Source organism: Ictidomys tridecemlineatus, chromosome X, assembly GCF_052094955.1.
Source record: "Ictidomys tridecemlineatus isolate mIctTri1 chromosome X, mIctTri1.hap1, whole genome shotgun sequence".
NCBI classification, from domain to species: Eukaryota; Metazoa; Chordata; class Mammalia; order Rodentia; family Sciuridae; genus Ictidomys; species Ictidomys tridecemlineatus.
Window position 1 is genome coordinate 1,719,326 of NC_135493.1, and position 18,403 is coordinate 1,737,728.

General features: G+C 53.1%; 1 protein-coding gene and 1 non-coding gene across 4 annotated transcripts; both read left to right on the forward strand.

Moving 5' to 3' along the window:
* Positions 1–1,941: 1,941 nt before the first annotated feature.
* Arhgap4 (Rho GTPase activating protein 4) lies at positions 1,942–18,225 on the forward strand. Of its 3 annotated transcripts, none has more exons than XM_040287060.2 (21): positions 1,942–2,121; positions 5,769–5,976; positions 6,056–6,218; positions 6,444–6,506; positions 6,819–7,007; positions 7,785–7,913; positions 8,014–8,235; positions 12,111–12,212; positions 12,488–12,595; positions 12,687–12,771; positions 13,028–13,055; positions 13,260–13,362; positions 14,294–14,354; positions 14,471–14,548; positions 14,635–14,769; positions 14,869–14,974; positions 15,064–15,297; positions 15,374–15,447; positions 15,558–15,741; positions 16,636–16,735; positions 17,762–18,225. In XM_040287060.2, exons 1-21 carry the CDS (start codon positions 2,055–2,057, stop codon positions 17,993–17,995), a joined length of 2,673 nt encoding a protein of 890 aa, XP_040142994.2. In that variant the 5' UTR covers positions 1,942–2,054; the 3' UTR covers positions 17,996–18,225. The 3 variants fall into 3 exon arrangements, with proteins under 3 accessions (XP_040142994.2, XP_021576095.2, XP_013220789.2); XM_013365335.4 differs by having other exon boundaries at positions 1,943–2,121; positions 12,404–12,595; XM_021720420.3 differs by lacking the exon at positions 14,471–14,548 and having other exon boundaries at positions 12,404–12,595.
* Trnaa-ugc (transfer RNA alanine (anticodon UGC)) lies at positions 8,372–8,444 on the forward strand. Its single transcript has one exon. It is a non-coding gene; the product is annotated as a tRNA-Ala (tRNA).
* Positions 18,226–18,403: the final 178 nt, after the last annotated feature.

Below are 18,403 nucleotides of genomic sequence, written 5' to 3' on the forward strand. Positions count from 1 at the left end.
TAATAATAAAAAGGGCTGGGGTTGTACCTCAGTGGTAAAGTGTCCCTGGGTTCAATCTCCAATGAAAGAGAAAGAAGGGGAGAGGAAGCAGGGACTGAAAGGGGCACCAATGTGATATTTCTGGAGTCCAAAAAGGACTAAGGAGAGCATTTGAAAGCAAGGGCTGAGGCCAGTTTAGCAGCCATGTGGTTGAGTTCTGTGCCTGGCTCTGCTGAATGGATGAGGGACCTTTAGTGACCAATCAGGGCCCAGAGGCATAGAAACCAGGTAAGATGTGTTGGGTAGCTAATGAGGGGAATGGGTGCCTGGTTCCTTCAGCATGAGGCAATGGTGGGGTGTGTGGGTCTCTCCTAACACAGGAGCAGGTTCAGGTGTGCATGTGCATGTGTGTGTGTGGTGGGAAGAGATTCAAGCTCACCAGCTTTGCTGGAAGACTCCAACATTCGCACTTAAGAGACCAGCTGGGGCTGGAGTTGTAGGTCAGTGGTAGAGCACTTGCCCAGCATGTGTGAGGCACTGGGTTAGATCCTCAGCACCACATATAAATAAATAAATAAATAAAGGTCCTGTCAACAACTAAAAACAAAACAACAACAACAACAACAAAAGAAACCAGCTACTAGAAGTTCAGGTCCTGGACCTACCCGAGTCTGGCTAGCTCCCATGTCTTTCTTCAAGGTCCTGTGGGCACATGGCAGCATCTTAGAGAAAGGCTTTGGTACTAGGGGTGTGTGTGTTGGGGGGTCACAGCTGAGGGGATGTATTTTTTCCGTTCTGGGCAAGAGAATTTATTGCTTAAAGCTGAAAGACAGTACCTGAATGGCCTCTCCTTCCCTCAGATCTGCAGGTCAAGGTTATATGTATCCACAAGTATATTTTTTCCCCTAGTACTGGGAGTGAACCACGGCCTTGTGCAAGAGAAGCACTCTACCCCCAGTCATTTTTTTTTAGAAAATGTGAGGCAGGGTCTTGCTTGTCTAGACTGGGCTTGAACTGGCAGTCCTTTTTGCCTCAGCTTCCTCAATAGCTGAGATTGCAGATGTATCATTGTACCAGACCCGTACCTGCATTTTGACATGCATGCACACATGTCTGGACCCCTTCCTTGCTCTTATGCCTGCAGGCCTTCCTGTCTGGAGACAATCACTGCCTAACTGCTTTGCCTCTCTCCCACGGCCCATACCCCATGGATTTATCTCCCACTAAAGAGAGACAGTAGTCTAGTCTGGCTTGTCACTACCTGCCACCTGCCTTCCCAATTTACTGGAGAAAAGCTGCTGCCCTATGGCACAGAGTTGTTACAGAGGAATGGAGGGAAACTCCATCATCCCTGGATGACGCAGGCCCCAGGACGTGTCTCCAGGCTGGCTAAAACCTAGCTCTGAGGGGGTTACCCGCCAGGCCTTGGTCAGGGCAGGTGCAAGCTGCTGGGGAAAGGAGGCAGGAGAGTGTCTTCCGGCAGCAGGAAGTGGTAACCACCTATGGGGAAATGAGGGTTGTTCCTCCCTACGGGGTTGAGCAGAAGGGGAACCACAGTTGAACCCTGCTCCCTCCCCCAGCAAGGGACCTGCCTGGAGGGAAGGAAGGCCTAAGGCTGGCTGCAGAACTTCCCACTCCAGTTTTCCAAGCTCCTTAATCCTCTCTCTGGGTTGGGACTTAGAAGGGGAAGGACTTCACGGGATGTCCAGGGAGGCTGGGGGAACAGGCAACTCAGGGGGAGGCCCAGCCCAGAGCAGCTATGGTGTACTGTCCACTGCTGTTGAGGGCCAGTGGCGACCAAAGACTGCCTTTTGGGGGCGGAGACGGCAGGGGGTGCCAGTTTGCTTGGCATCTGGTAGCTGCTTGGCGGCGGCGGGGCGCGAGCTCAGAAGGAGGGAGCCCCCGGCGCAAAGTCCGGCCAGGAGCGCCCCGCCCCGCCCCGCCGGGGACCGCGCAGGGGGCGGGGCGGGGCGGGGCTGGCGCAGGGTGCTGGCTGTGGCGCCCCAGGTCCCAGCGCCCGGCCGCTTGCCGCCGCGTGGGAGCAGCGGGCTCGACGGCGCGGCCGCCCAGCCGCCATGGCGGCACACGGGAAGCTTCGGCGGGAACGGGGGCTGCAGGCCGAGTACGAGTCGCAAGTGAAAGGTGAGAGGGGCGGAGACCCCCAGTTCATGGTGGAGCCCAAAGCGTCCTCAGGAGAGAGGCGGAGGGAGCCCGAGCTCCTGCCCGCGTAGTGGGTCCCTTCACCCTGAGCACCCGCCTGTGTCAGTCAGTCTGCCCGAAATGGGTCTCCCTGCGCCTCACCCAGGGAGCAGTGAAATCCCTGGTGGCCCGAGGGAGGGGAGACTGGAAAGGTGGCATCCCCGCTAGAGTGTTTCTGGCCACCTTGACTACTGGAGGGTGCTGCGGGTAAGAGCGTCGCGTGAGTAGCTTGATTGGGTTGGTGGTCACGTCTCCCTAACATCATCCCAGGTCCCAACACTTTTGCCTCCCTTTGGCATCGAGTGAGCTCAGGTGGGGGCGGCTGCCTCTGGGTCAGGCTGGTGCTGTGAATCTTGGCTTGGGAGAGTCAACAGGGCTGGTTTTACGAATGAAACCTCTTGTGATAAACACTCTGTGCAAATCACATGCAAATCAGCTTCGCAAACTCTCAGGGACAGTTTCTATTAATTCAGGGCATGGTAGTTCTTGCAAAGGAAAGAAGACGGCATGTAAGGGCCAGCAGTTCCCTGCTGCTTTCCAGTGCCTGATCCTCATATCACTCTCTGTCACCCCAGTTTACCTTTTGTGGTAACAGCCCTGAGAGGTACTGTGACTTTCCATGGGCACACAGCACAATAGCTCTCAAGAGGTAGATTGAATGACCCTTGAAGCGTCTTCCAACCTGATTGTGGTGGTTCCAGTATAATTATTCAATGCAAGCAATAGATACCAATGTGTGCCCTAGTCCTTCCACTCTGGGAGAGGCCACCTGGTGTCTAGCATCAGCTCGAGATGATTTCTGAGTGGGTGAGCCTTCACCACCTCTCAGTAATCCTCATCCTACTCCCTCAAAATGTCATGAAACTGAAGAACTTTGAAAACTCTTCAATATGGGTCAGTTATTCACACTGAAAAAGTGGAGTTTTGAGCCAGACTCCCCCCCCCAAGTCCTTCCAACCATGGTAGACAAACAGGGTCCCTGTCTTGACACCCTAAATTCTGAAAGATCAGCATAACCGTGGTTTGGGAGGCCATCTTTTCTTCTACTTCTCTTGTCAGCAGAAGTGAGAGCGAAGGCCTTGCTTACAGGAAGTGCTGATGGGGCCCAGGCTCAGCTTTGTATTTCAAACATATGTGATTCTGGATTCAGTCCCTCCTTTTGCCAGATGTTTTGTATACATCTGTTTTGAGTCAGACACTAGGAATATGATGCTGTACAAGAAAGAACCAGTTCCTGCCTGCACATGTTTCATGGGTCCAGTAGAGGAGACAAATAGTAAACAAGCCAGTGCACAATTATTTTCAATATGATAATAACTATAGCAAAAGGGGATGGGATGGGGCCAAACCTTGCTCACGGGAAGGTCAGGACAAGGTCCTCTGAGTTGCAAGCTGCATGCTCTGATAGCACAGCCTAGAGGCTGGGGGCTAGGTACCAGTTCCTTGTACTCTTGTGGACTTTAGATGCAGTTGGCTTGCCATTTGTGGCTACTTGACACCAGCCAGTGTGCATGTCTGGATCCTGATGGGGTGTGATTTTCTGATCAGTTTTTGCTGGTGGCAGCAAAGAATAAATGCAGTGCTGTGGTGGGCTGGTCCATTCAGCACTGTTCAGTTGTGATAGGTCCCCAGGGAACATAGTCCTCCCAAAGGGCAGGACAGGTGCTAGAGGGAAGGCGAGGCCAGCTGGGTCATTGAAAACCTTGCTTGGAATGCAATTAAATTTACTTCTATTCAAAAATGTTATCCTGATTAAATGAAAACTCTCCTGGTTGAGCTCATGGCATTAGTGCCTACATAGTGCACATCAGCCATGGACGTTGGCTGAGATGGTTAAGCAGGAGGTTCCTTAACCATTGCCACTAAATTACATGGCATCATGCTGTGAGCTCTGGGCTATTCTGTACTGGCTTCACTGTTGGGAAGTCCTCCCCACTCCAGGCTTCCACTTGCCCAGCTTGACCCCTTGGTAGAAAGAGAGTGCTCCTGCTCAGTAATTTCAGTGAAATAAATGGTCAGGGTTATTACCCCTGGGCCCTTCCCCAATTCAGGCCAGTGGGAGTGGTGTGAAGGACTGAGGGATAGTGACACATGCAGTTGATTCTGGGGCTCCAGGGAGAGAGAGGTTGATCCTGCCCAAACCTGGGGGCTGAGGACTGGGATGGGACATTTTGCAAGAGGAAATTGGAGGAGATAAAGATGCCTGGGCAGGTGAAACCCACCAAGGCCGCTTGCTCCACAGGCCCTGGGAAGTCACTAGAAGCACAGAAACCCACCTGTACCAACCTGTTAATAGTGGAGTCTTGTTGGACAGCCACTTGAGGCCTGCCATTTTTTGCCTGGGCTAGTGCAGTAGCTACCAGCTAGGCTCCACATGGCGGCCAGAGAGGGCCCTAAAAATGAAACTCCCCTCTCCCTCAGGTCCAGCAGGAAATCCTCTCTGGACCATGGGCTCTGGGAATCTGCTTACCCCACCCCCACTCCTGCTTCTCACTCAGACTTGCCCTCTGACCTTGCCTTGTGTGCTTTTCTTCTCATCACCTGTTGTTCCTGGACATTCTAGGATGAATGTGTCCTTTTGCTCTCTGTCCCCCTGCTCTAATCCCAGCTCCAGGAGGGCTGGCACTCAGTCAGTCCTCTTCACCATTGTATCTAAGATGTGTCTGCCACAGAATGGGTGGGAAATCACATTCTGCTGAGTGAAGAGATGAATTAGTGTCCTGCCCCTGAGAGCACGAACAGACACTGGTGCAATGGCAGCCAAGACAGTGACTTTTTTTGCTCAGGATCCCTAGTGTCCACCTGTACATTCCGTGGGGGCAGAAGTGCAGCCAGTGAGTTGCTTAAGCTTTCTGTCTGTGTGGGGGAAGCAGCATTGCCCAATTGAGCCAGCGATAAGCTGTCAGGAGGCCAGCAAGGGGGCCCCAGGGTGTGTTTCTCCTCTTTGCAGGGGTGGGGAGAAGCCCTGGGGTGGGTGATCCAGAGTAGGATCTGTCCCATCACTTATCAGCCTGGATCAGCTAACCATTTGCTATGAGACTGCCCTTTCCCCCGGGGCTCAAGGATAGGGCTCCCTGGCCACTGAGGCCATGAGTTCATTGGAGGCTTGACAGAGTGCCACAGGGGTCTCACCCGTGAACAGCTCCATGTATCTGTGTATCTGTTCAAGAGAAGCTGCAGTGCTGGAATCCTGGGTGCCTGAGGGGAAGGAAGTGGCAGGGGAAACCATTGGGGGCTTTCCAGCAACCAAACAGGGATAAGAAGCCAAATTGAAAGGCGCCTGGCTGGCAATGGGGCAAGATGGAGCTGAAGTGGCCCTGTATTCTGCTAGTCATAGATGGCTTCAACCTTCCTGGAGCTGCCACGCTTGCCTTCACCCCTGGGCCTTTGCATGGCTCTCCCCTCTTGCTGGAACACACGTTAGCACAGAGCTCCCTGCCCACGGGAGGCTTCCTTGAGCTCAGCTTCTTTAGGGCTACCTCTTCCCTCCTCTCAGCTTTAGTCTTAGCCTAGCCCGGGCATGCAGTAGGTTTCTGGGCAGATGAGGTGGCCACACTTGCTGGCCAGGCCTGAGCCATGGTCCCCTGCAGCAATGCGCTGGCAGCTGAGCGAGCAGCTGCGCTGCCTGGAGCTGCAGGGCGAGCTGCGGAGAGAGCTGCTGCAGGAACTGGCCGAGTTCATGCGACGGCGCGCCGAGGTGGAGCTGGAGTACTCCCGAGGCCTGGACAAGCTGGCCGAACGCTTTGCCAGCCGTGGAGGCCGCCTGGGGGGCAACAGCCGGGAGCAGCAAAGCTTCCGGTAGGTGCTGCACTGGACGAGATGCCATAACAGGACCCTGGAGCCAGGCACCCTGGTCTGAGTGCTTCTCTCCCCCCAGGAAAGAGCCGTCCCTACTGTCCTCCTTGCATTGCTGGGCTGTGTTGCTGCAGCAAACACGGCAGCAGAGCCGGGACAGTGCGGCCCTCAGCGAGGTGCTGGCCGGGCCTCTGGCTCAGCGTCTGAGTCACATCGCAGAGGATGTGGGGCGCATTGTCAGGAAGGTAGGGTTCATGCCCTGGGCTATGTGAGGTTTGGGGGCCATCAGGATCTAGCAGGGGCAGCCTGTGGGGGCTTGATCTGGTGGCACTGTGGCTGGAAGCACAGGCGGCCTGGTGGGTATTGGGTAGGGGGACCTGTGTCTCAAGCCAGGCTTGTGCCCAGTTGAGCTGGGGTGGTTCATCCAGGACTGTGGTGGGTGCTATGGTTACTCCCCCCTCCACCTATAGAGCAAAGACTTGGTGCAACAGCTGCAGGATGAGTTGCTGGAAGTGGTCTCAGAGCTGCAGACGGTAAAGGATGGGGCAGGGGCGAGGCCCACCCCAGTGGCCCAGGGAGAGACACCAGTTGAAGGCGAGAACACCCCCAAGCTGTCACATCTCCCCAAATCAGGCTAAAGGAGAATGTGGTGCCCAGGGGAGACTTGAATTTGGGGGACTGTGGGCAAGGCCCCTTCTCAGCTCTGGGGATAGGGTGGTTAGACTAAGTGCTCATGTGGAACTGCCCAGATCCCAGGTCCAAGTCCCAGATGGGTTGGGATGGGGAAGGAGCTGGCTGTGGCCAGGCCCTTCAGCAGGCCTGCCTTGCCTGGGGCCTCCCTGCAGGCCAAGAAGACGTACCAGGTGTATCATGTAGACAGCATGAATGCCGAGGCGAAGCTCCGGGAAGCTGAGCGGCAAGAGGAGAAGCGGGCAGGCCGGAGTGCCCCTGCTGCCACCACCACCAGCACCACCTCTGAGACAGGGCCACTCCGCAAGAGCTCCCTCAAGAAGGGGGGAAAGCTGGTGGAGAAGGTGGGCCTGGAGGGTTCCTGGCCTTCATCCCTGCAAGCCTTTGGCTCTTCCTGGGTTCTGCTGGGGGGAGGGGGAGCTGCAGGCCTCCAGCAAGAGTCTCATCTCCTGTAAAGGATGGATTCTGGCCCAGTCACCTGTCCCTGGTTCTGAAGGGTTCCCCAAGCTAGGGGCAGAAGTGGCAGGACAAAGCCATAGGGATCACATACAGAAAGCTCCATGGGCCTGAGACACAAAGGGGGAAGGACAGTCACAGGACCCAGGATAGCCCAATGTACTGGTCTAGTCCCTTCCACACAGTATGTGCCTTTTCCTCTTTTCAGTCCCCCTGTTGGGTCCAAGTGGAATTTCCTGTGTATCCTCCAGGTCCTCCCACCCTAGCTCCCACCTCCATTATGGAGGGTGGATGTCTGGGCCTTTTATTTATTAGATATCTGGTGTGTTGTCCTCCCCCTTGGCTGTGAGAAATGACAGTGAAGCAGGTCAGGGCTTAAATAGAGGTGACAGGCAGATTCACAGAGGGCTAGTGGGATGGACTAGAAGTAGCTGGTAAAGAACTGGGAAGTCAAGTCAGGCTCAGCTGGGCACCCCAAGGTTGGTGGGTCCAAGCACTGATCCCTGAGGGTTAAGGTGTTGTAAGGTAAGGAGGGAAAGACAACTTGCTAAGGGACTTGCCCGTGGGACACAATGGGAGGTGAGTCAAGGGGGCTATATGGAAGCCTAGAGATGGGGGTGGGCTGGGGAATGCATCACCCCTGTGTACCCCATTGTCTTGAGCAGCGTCAGGCCAAATTCTTGGAACACAAACTCAAGTGCACCAAGGCACGCAATGAGTACCTGCTCAGCCTGGCCAGTGTCAATGCCGCCGTCAGCAACTACTACTTGCATGATGTCTTGGACCTCATGGATGTGAGTCCTGGGCAGGTGCATGGGTGGGAGGAGTCCCATACACTGGGGCTCAAGGGCCATGGCTCTAGGCCCACCTGAGTGTCCGCTTGCTTCTCCACAGTGCTGTGATACAGGCTTCCACTTGGCCCTGGGACAGGTGCTCCGGAGCTACACAGCTGCAGAAAGCCGCACCCAAGCCTCCCAGATGCAGGGCCTGGGCAGCCTGGAAGAAGCTCTGGAGGCCCTGGATCCTTCAGGGGACAAAGCCAAGGTGCTTGAGGTGCACTCAGTGGCTTTCTGTCTCCCACAGCGTTTTGACTACCAGCCACATGAGGGTGATGAGGTGAGGCTCATGTGACCCTGCCATTAATGCCCCAAGTATGGTTGCTAAGGGCTTTGAGTTCTCTGGTCTTCATTTTAACAGGCCAGTTGCAGGATTTGCAGGATTTTCACTTTGCCAAAGAATGGAAGCTTGGGCTGGGGATATAGCTCAGTTGGTAGAGTGCTTGCCTTGCATGCACAAGGCCCTGGGTTCAATCCCCAGCACCACCTGGTCCTGATGGCTCAATTCCTTGTTCCATGGCCTCAGGGTACATGCACTTTACGCAGGGGGCACCCACAAACCAATGCACACCACTTGGGCAAAGGCATATTAACTTTGCCACTGGGTGCTAGGTAGCTTTCCATGTACTCTCTATGTAGAAAAATTTTCATAAAATTTTTTTGAGGGGGCTGGGGATGTGGCTCAAGCGGTAGCACGCTCGCCTGGCATGTGTGTGGCCCGGGTTCGATCCTCAGCACCACCTACAAACAAAGATGTTGTGTCTGCCAAAAACTAAAAAATAAATATTTAAAAAATTAAAAAAAAAATTTTTTTGGGGGGGTACTAGGGATGAAACCCAGCAACATTCCCAGCCCTTTTTATTTTTATTTATTTATTTTTTGAATTTTTTTAATATTTATTTTTTAGTTTTTGGTGGAAACAACATTTTTATTTTATTTGTATGTGGTGCTGAGGATCGAACCCAGCGCCCCACACATGCCAATCGAGCGCGTTACCGCTTGAGCCACATCCCCAGTCCTTTTTATTTTTATTTTGAGACAGAGTCTTGCTAAGTTATTGAGGCTGACCTTGAATGTTTGATCCTCCTACCTCAGCCTCCAGAGTCACTGGGATTACAGGCATGTGTCACTGCACTCAGCGTAAAATAATGCTTTATTCTTGTTTTGTAGATATGTTATCTTCTTGAATGTCTGTAAACTAGTTATTAATGTTTTCTCAACATTATTCTCTGTTCCCTGGATTTCCTCTGTTTTCTTGAAGTTTTTTAAAAAGCTTGCTTTGGTCATTGTCTTCCATTTTACAGCTTCCTACAGATACCCGGCCATTCTTAACTGTCAGTTCATAGTGAGAGGAGGCACTGAGGGCTGGAGCCCATATGTCACATGTGTGAGCAGAGCTTCTCAATAGTGATTGTTCCCCTCTGGTGACTGGATAAGGACTCATTTTGTTGTGGGAAATCCCTAAGTAGTGGGGATCTGTGGACTTTTCTTCCTGGGCTGGCCAATTCCCCTGAGCAGGAGCTTTTCTGGCCACTGTGCTCTGGGGACCTCACTTGAAGGAACCCAGATGTAGCTGCATGCCCCCAGCCAAAGCCCACCATGAATATCTCTGTAGTGGCCACTTTGGGCTTCTTGCTTCTTGCTGTGAGGAGACTTACTCCATGGAAAATCAGGGGGTAGGCATCTCAGGGAGAGGTGTGGAAAGGACCAGTGGCATTGGGGCATGCGTTAAGGGACTTGGGAAGCCTCTGAGGAAGCAGCACTTGGCTGTGCATTGAGTGCTATCAGAGAGCAGGGCTAACTACGTGATCTAGTGACTTGATAAATTTTATCAGGAAGGAGGCAGTAAAAGGAGGATATGGCTGCTATTGTGAGGAAGCAGCAGTCACTTATGTCGGCAAGCACTGAGGGAGATTTTCTGGCATGGACAAAGTCCTTGCTTTTGTCTTGTTTGCCACATGGAATTCCAGGGTGGGCTTATTTGTGTCTTCACTAAGTCATCAGGATGCAGTTTCATCCTTCCTCATCAGCTGTGATTAGTGTCCCTGAGTCCAGAGAGGAAATGTCTAGTTTTCTGCTAATTGTGTGGGTTTGGGGAAGGAGCCAGTGTCAATGTTTCCTAGGACCTAAGTAGACTTTTTTTTTTTTAAAATTGTGGCTGCTGAGGCAGGAGGATCACAAGTTGGAAGCCAACCTGGGCAACTTAGTGAGATCCTGTCTCAAAAACAAGAGGGGTGGTGTTGGGGATGTAGTTCAGTGGTAAAGCACCTCTGGGTTCAATCCATAGTACTAGGAGAATAAAAGTAAAAGGTACAACTTAGTGGTAGGGCACCCCTGGTTTCAATCCCTAGTACCACAAAAAAGTTGTGGTAAAATATCCTCAAGATCAAATTTTACCATATCAACCATTTTTTTTACCTTTTGTAAAAAAAAATAAAAAATAATTTATTTATTTATTTATTTATTTATTTATTTATTTATTTATGTGGAGCTGAGAATCAAACCCAGTGCCTTACATTTGCAAGGCAAGTGCTCTACCACTGAGCCACAAGTCCAGCCCCTTTTATTTTACCTTTATCTTATTTTATTTTTCATTCTAATCTGTTATATATGACAGCAGAATGCATTACAATTCATATTATACATATAGAGCACAACTTTTCATGTCTCTGGTTGTACACAAAGTAGAGTCACACCATTCATGTCTTCATATGACATATACTTAGGGTAATGATGTCCATCTCATTCCACCACCATGTCAACCATTCTTTAAGTACACAGGTCAGTGGCAATGAGCATATCCACAGTGTAGTATAACCATCATCACCACCATCCATCTCCAGACCTGTTCATCTTCACACACTAAAACTTTGGTGCCATTAAACAAGTTCCAATTCTCCTCCCCGCCAGACTTTTCTGGATGCTTACATGTTTATTTTATGTGTTTCTAAAGGGTTTTGGGGGGTTGGACCCAGGGCCTTGTGTGTGCAAAGCATGTGTTCCACTTCCCTTTCGAGGGAATTCCTCACTTCCTAAAGCTTTCTCCTCCTATCCCCCCACATGCCCAGGAAGCAGGCTGCTCTTATACTGTCCAATTACAGTGAGTGATTTTTCTGTCCTCTCTTTTCCCCAGGAGAGATCTGGCTGGGCCTTCTCCTTCTGTCTCAGGCCCCAGCCCTCCTCACTACCCTTAGTTTTAAATCCGCAGCTAATTGAGGTATAGCATTTAGTCATTCAAAGTGTATCTTCACAGACTGCACAGCTATCTTTACCATCTAATTCTACAACAATTTCATCACCCAAACAGAAATCTTACCTGTACAGTCACTTCCCACCTGGGCCCCACCCCCAGCACCCCCTATGTGCTTCTTGTCTCTCTGGATTTGCCTGCCCAGACGTTTTAGGTAAATATATTTATATAATATGTGGCCCTTTTTTTTTTTTAAGTTTTCGGTGGACACAACATCTTTGTATGTGGTGCATGCCAGGCGAGCGCGCTACTGCTTGAGCCACATCCCCAGCCCTATGTGGCCCTTTTTGTCTGGCTTCTTTCACTCAGATAATGGTTGTAGCACAGATCAATACTTTATTCTTTCTTTCTTTTTTCTTTTTTTTTGATACAGGGGATTGAACCCAGGGGTGTTTTACCACTGAGCCACATCCCCAGCACTTTAAAAAAAATTATTTAGAGACAGGGTCTCACTGAGTTGCTTAGCACCTCGCTTTTGCTGAATCTGGCTTTGAACTTACGATCCTCCTGCCTCAGCCTCCCAAGCCACTGAGATTACAGGCGTGCACCACTACACCTGGCTTCATTCTTTATTGTGGCTGAATGATATCCCCTTTTTTTCATTTGCCAGTTGATAGAAGCTTGCATTGTTTCCAACTTTGGACTATTATGAACAATGTTGCCACAAACCTTTGTAGACAAGTCTTGGTGTAGATGGATGCATTCCTTTATCTTGGGGGAGATACCTCAACATTCTTCAGTTTAAGTGTCAAGGGCTGCTGGTCCCATAGTCAGCCACCAGGCAGCAGAAGTGTGCCTGGTTCTTCTAGGCCCTAGAGATCCTGGCACCTGCTGCCTGTTCCTACTGTTACTCCTGAGCTTCGTCCCCAGGCTCAGCCCTCAGCCTCTGGCACTGCCCTCTGCAGGTGGCTGAGATCCGGGTTGAGATGGAGCTGCGGGACGAGATTCTGCCCAGAGCCCAGAATATCCAGAGTCGCCTGGACCGACAGACCATTGAGACAGAGGAGGTATGAGTGGCTCAGTCCTGGGTGGGTACAGGGGTCTGGAGACTCTAGAGTCCTCTTGTGGGGTCAGCTGCTCTGCCACCAACCTCCCGACTGTCAGTGTTCTTCATCTGTCCTTCCTGCTAACTTGGACTTCCTGTCCTTCAGCTTATTCTCCCTGACTTCTTACTGTCCTGGTACTGTCCCCGCCTCAGGTGAACAAGACATTGAAGGCAACGCTGCAGGCTCTGCTAGAGGTGGTAGCATCAGATGATGGGGACATGCTCGATTCTTTCCAGGCTAGTCCTTCCACCGAGTCCCTCAAGTCCACCAGCTCAGACCCAGGCACTCGGCAGGCAGGCCGGAGACGGGGACAGCAACAGGAGACAGAGACCTTCTACATGACGGTGGGGCTGGGTGGGCAGGGGAGAGGCATGCAGGGCTGGGTACAGTTATGGAGACAGTTCTTAAACTTTGAGCTCTTCTTGGGGCTTCCAGAAGCTCCAGGAATATCTAAGTGGACGGAGCGTCCTTGCCAAGCTTCAGGCCAAGCATGAGAAGCTGCAGGAGGCCTTACAACGAGGTGGGCTCTGGTGCAGGCCCCTGCCCGTTCTTCCCCACCCCTGGGCTAGGAGCCACCCCTGCTCTCCTCTGCCCTGTCTGGACCCCCATCCAGCCCATATTACTCCCTGCCCAGAGGAGCTAACCCATCAAGGGTCCTGGCCTCTCTCCTACCCCTGGCCCTTTGAGCACCTGAGCTTCAGGCCATGCCTCCTTTCTTTGGGGCTCATTCAAGACTTCCTGGTCTGAGAGGCAGACCAGCATTTTCTTTTCCTCAGGTGACAAGGAGGAGCGGGAGATGTCTTGGTGAGTCCTTCATGAGATGCTGGCTTCTTCTAAGGTTTCCCATCGCCTCTCTCCTTGGGGTCTAGCTCTGTTGCCCAGTCCCCTATGGCCTAAATGTCTCAGTAGTTTCTGGAATAACTTGGGAGTTTCAGGGTCTGGTTGGGCTGGGCTGCAGCATCCTATTCCCCATGCCTGCACCCCTTACTCGACTCCCATTCACCACAGGAGTCAATACACACAGAGAAAATTCCAGAAGAACCGCCACCCCCGTCCTATCTCCCAGTGTAACCAGAGACTCTTTGGAGGAGACATGGAGAAGTTTATCCAGGTACTTGCTTTGCCCCATATGCTGTCTGATTGAAGGAAGCCTGTCTGTGCTGGTCTTTCTTCAACTCTGGATCATCTTTGTGGCCAAGCAGCTGCTTGATCCCTGCATACCTATTCCTGAGCTTCCCTGGGGGAAGTCAATTGTCCCTTTCTGGGTGGGCCTTTTCTAGGCCTCTCTGCTGGGCTCACCCATGGCCTTTACTGCTTGATGTGAATGTCCTCAACAGTCATAGGAATACAGAAACCTGGGACTATGGCACTTTTAAGGAGGAGATGTTGACAGATCCCCCACCCATGACTGGTATCAGTGTAGGATGCCCACAGGTCCCACTGTTGGCTCCTTGGCTATGGGGGGGGGGTCCTCGATAGTGAAATAGAGGAAGCAAGAGAGATCCCAAAAGAAGAAAGAGCTTGTGGGTACAGAGCATGCTGAGTCTTGTGGGCATGACTAGAATCCTAGTGACTTCGGAGGATCAGGCAGGAGGATGGCAAGTTTGAGGCCAGCTGGGAAATTTAGTGAGACCCAGTGTCAAAAAATAAAAAAAGTTGGGGTTAGGGCTCAGTGATAGAGCATCTTTGGGTTCAATCCCTAGTACAGAAGAAAAAGAAAAAACAAAAAACAAAAGAAGAAAGAGAAGGAACACTATCATTCGCAATGATGTGATTATGTACATAGAGAATTCAAAAGAATCAGACTGTTTAAATGAACCAGTTTGAGTTGTGCAGTGTTACTTGATTCAAGGTCAACGTCCAGATTTTGATTGCATTTTGACATTCCAGCAACAAATAATTTGCAAATAAAATGCAAAGCACTGCCTAAAATAGCATCAGAAATATCAGACACTTAGTAGTGACTGTAACAAACTTAATAGAGAGAGACAGAAAGGTGGAATGCCAACGTGGGTCTTGAGTGTAATACCCTCTGTCCCCAGAGCTCAGGCCGGCCTGTTCCCCTGGTGGTAGAGAGCTGTATCCGCTTCATTAACCTCAATGGTAAGCACACCCCAGCCCCTCCTGCGGCCTGGCGCCCGGCACCTGGAACCTCACATACAGGGCGACAGTCCTGAAGCTGGGAGGGACTCTGCCCACCAGGTCCTTGTCCTCCACAGGTCTACAGCATGAGGGCATCTTCCGAGTATCAGGTGCCCAGCCCCGGATCTCAGAGATCCGGGATGCCTTCGAGAGAGGTGGGGAAGGCAGGCCAGGGGGGCAGAGGGGGCCCAGCAGGTGCAGGTGGCCTCCTCACCGTGCCCTGTTTCCTGTCCCTCCTCAGGAGAGGACCCTCTGGTAGAAGGCTGCACTGCCCATGACCTGGACTCAGTGGCCGGGGTGCTAAAGCTCTACTTCCGGAGCCTGGAGCCCCCACTCTTCCCCCCAGACCTGTTCAATGAGCTGTTGGCTTCTGCAGGTGAGGCCGGGGCCTGAGGGTGGCCAGATGGGAGGGCCACCTGCTAGTGGCTGCGGCCCCACTCACTCAGCTCTCTCTTGGGGGTGGCCTTGACCACAGAGCTGGAGGCTGTGGCTGAGCGGGTGGAGCCTGTGAGCCGCCTGCTGGCCCGGCTGCCTGGCTCCGTGCTGGTGGTTCTGCGCTACCTTTTCACCTTCCTCAACCAGTGAGTGCCTTTGGGGAGCAAGCTGGGGGTGGGGGTGGAGGGGACATCAACATGGAGCTCCCTGCCTGTGACCTGCATGTCCCCTCCAGCCTGGCCCAGTACAGCGATGAGAACATGATGGACCCCTACAACCTGGCTGTGTGCTTTGGGCCGACGCTGCTGCCCGTGCCTGCTGGACAGGACCCAGTGGCCTTGCAGGGCCGGGTGAACCAGCTGGTGCAGACACTCATCCTGCAGCCTGCACAGGTTTTCCCAGCCCTGGCCACACTGCCAGGCCCTGTCTATGAGAAGTGCATGGCGCCACCTTCGGCCAGCTGCCTGGGGTATGCTCTTGGTGCTGCCTGGGGGGTTCAGTGGAGGACAGCCCCCTCATCTGCCTTGCTCTGCTCTGAACCTCAGGGATGCCTTGCTGGAGATCCCTGTGGGGGAGAACGAGGCAGAGCTGGAAGCTGGAACCTCAGCTCAAGAGGATGGTGAGTGGAGAAGCTCACTTCTCTACTCTGTGAGGAAGTGAGGCCCTACCCTGTCCCCACTCTTTGCGCCCACTTCATTCCCACTCATACTGTCTGTCTCTTGTCCCCAGACCTGGAGGGGGTTGTGGAGGCCGTGGCCTGCTTCGCCTACACAGGCCGCACAGCCCAGGAGCTGACCTTTCAGCGAGGGGATATTCTGCGGCTGCATGCACGGGCCTCAAGTGATTGGTGGCGGGGGGAGCATGCTGGCGTGCGGGGACTCATTCCCCACAAGTACATCACACTGCCTGAGGGGTGAGTGAACTGCGGCCTCAGGAAGGGTCCCATGATTTCAGCCTTGGCCCTCCTGGGCCTGGTGCTCAAGGTTGCCCTCTCAGCCTGGCCTGAACTGGGGGTATCCACACCTTCTCCATCCAGCTTTCTCAGGAAGTAGACACTTGTTCTTAAGGAGACAGTACAGGTATGTTTTGTACACTGCGGATGTCTTTATGCTTTTTGACATTTGTATTTATGTTGAGGAAAGTCATACCTCACTTTCTTATTTGGCTCAATAAAGCTCATCAACAGATAAAAAAAAAAAAAAGGAGACAGTATAGGAATATGCAAGCATCTCAGGCGTGACCCAGATCCTAGGCCTCAGGAACTTAGGGCAGGCTGGATTGCTGCCTTCTCTCTTCTCTGAGCCAAATTTTGTAAATCTGGGTTGGGCCTAACCATGAACATTTGTGCCCACTTTTGGCTGGGACCCCAGCTAGGAAGGAGCACTTATATAGGCCCATCTCTTTCCTGCCCAGGGCTGAGAAGCGGGTGGTAGGTCCAGGGCCTCCTGGTCTTGGAGTTTACCCATTGGTGAGAAAGTAGAAGACAGCCCTTAGCAAGACCCTTCTGAGGGTCCTGCTTGCCCAAGGCAGCAGACATGGTGGCCAGAGGCTGCCCTCACCATGCCAGGCCAGCAGGGCTGGGCTCAAGTTTTGGCTACCTGGGAGCAGGGGAGTTGTCAGATGAGGGTCACTAAGAAGCACAGAATAAAGTCTGGCTGGCTTTGACAGGGAGAGACTATAGAGGAGCTTGGGGAGCACTGGGACCCACACCTTTCCTTGGCCACAGCCCAGGGTGGGAGGAGCAACTGCCACCTTGGCTTGGGGACTTCCCAGGCCCTCCACTAGGCTTACTCTCTTTGCCCTGCAGGTCAGAGATGGGCACCCCACCTGAGGCTGTGGACCCCTCTGGACACAAACGACACTGTTTGGTCCCAACCTCCCCAGAGCGACATGTGGAGGTGGATAAGGTGAGAGTTAGGTGGCAGGTGGGGCAGCCCCTCTCCTGCAAGGTCACTGCCTCCCCTTAGGAACCCAATTCCTCCCTCCTGAGGTGAGGCTCCATCTCTGCTTTCTTTGGCCAGACAAGAGCCTAAGACAGAGCCCAGAAAGGGGCAGGAGGGCAAAGGGGATGGAGATGGGAATGGGAAGGACAAAGACCCAGAGGCAGGGATGAGAGGGGCAGAAGACCCTGGACCTGACTGGGTTATGGGGCTCATTCTTGAACAGGGATGCAGCAGGGATAAGCTCTCTAAGCTGGCATATGCAAGAGGTTCTTGGACAGGCTTCAAGGCCGGCATGTAGAGCCAGGCTAGGTGACAAACAGTGACATGGAAGGTGTTTGGCACACCACGGAAGATGAAAGGGATAGAGAGGCCGAAAGGGTCCTGGCTAGCAGCACAACCTTGGGAACACCTACCCCTGTTCACTTGTTCTGAAAGATGGGCCCTGTGAACATCTGTGGGCAGGGAAGCCCTGGCGACAGTCACTGAGCCCAAGGAGGAGACAGTACAGGAATATGCAGGCATCTCAGGTGTGACCCAGCTCCTAGGCCTTAGGAACCCAGGACAGGCTAGGTGGATCTGCAGAATAAGGAGCCTGGTGGCAGGGACAGGGGCTGGCTCGGGCAGAGCAGCTAGGAAGTCCCAAGGAAGGACACTGAGCTGGGAGTTTCCATCATGTTAGTGGCCCCAGAGGCCATGGACAGGGCCTGTGATCTCATCCAGGAAGAGTGGGGGTGAGAAGATGAGGGAGCACAGGGCCAGATCAAGGAATTACTGTCCCCAGAGGAGGCTGTGACAGAGACACTCAAAATGTTAGAAGGGAAACCAGTGTGGAGTGGTGGAGGCCAGGGAAGGAGGGGTGGCAGGGAGCCCCACTGGGAGGGGAGGGGCCCAGTGGCAGGGTAGGAGGAGCTCAGGAACAGGCTGGGAATTGGGGAGCCTTTTCTGGGGGAGCCCTCACTGGATGCTTTCCCTTCCTTTCCTCTCTGCCAGGCTGTGGCACAGAACATGGACTCCGTGTTTAAGGAGCTCTTGGGGAAGGCTGCTGTCCGCCAGGGCCTTGGGCCAGCAGCTCCTGCCTCCACCAGCCCTGGGCCCCAAAGCCCAAAGCCTCTGGCCTGTAGCCGCCTCGGCAGGAACAAGGGTTTCTCCCGTGGGTCTGGGGCCCCAGCTTCACCCTCTGCCTCCCATCCCCAGGGCCCAGATTCAGCCCTCAAGCCACACTGACATGCTCTGGTGGAACCAGCGCAGGTCCTGCCTTACTCCAAGTGGCTTCCAGCAAGTCCACCATTCTCCCTAGGTCCTTTGCTTCTTCTCATCCTTGGCTAAGGGCCCTTAGGGAGGCAGCCAGGGAAGGAGGCTGGGGGCAATCCCCTCTGTGTCTTTGCTGGGAGGACTTGTCAGTGGCTTTGGGTGGCAGGTGTTGGCAGTGATTCATAAAGACCTGTGCATTGATACCTTGATGGAGTCAGCTCTCTGTCTCTGGGGGCTGGGCAGGTTGGTACAAGGCCAGCCCCAGCACCTCCACTGGCAAGGAATAGCTTCTGCTGTGGGTGCCCTGGCACGGAGCTGTCCATTCAGGGGGCTGTATCTCTTGAGGACCTGTACCTATGAAGGCTTGGTTGCTTGCATTGT

What these genes read in the sequence shown, in the direction of transcription:
- Arhgap4 (XM_013365335.4), top strand. Translation starts at nt 2,055, where the DNA reads ATGGCGGCACACGGGAAGCTTCGGCGGGAACGGGGGCTGCAGGCCGAG. An exon ending in TGAGCTGTTGGCTTCTGCAG is followed by an intron (nt 14,770 to 14,868) that starts GTGAGGCCGGGG and finishes CCTTGACCACAG; the next exon opens with AGCTGGAGGCTGTGGCTGAG. An exon ending in TACATCACACTGCCTGAGGG is followed by an intron (nt 15,742 to 16,635) that starts GTGAGTGAACTG and finishes TTTGCCCTGCAG; the next exon opens with GTCAGAGATGGGCACCCCAC.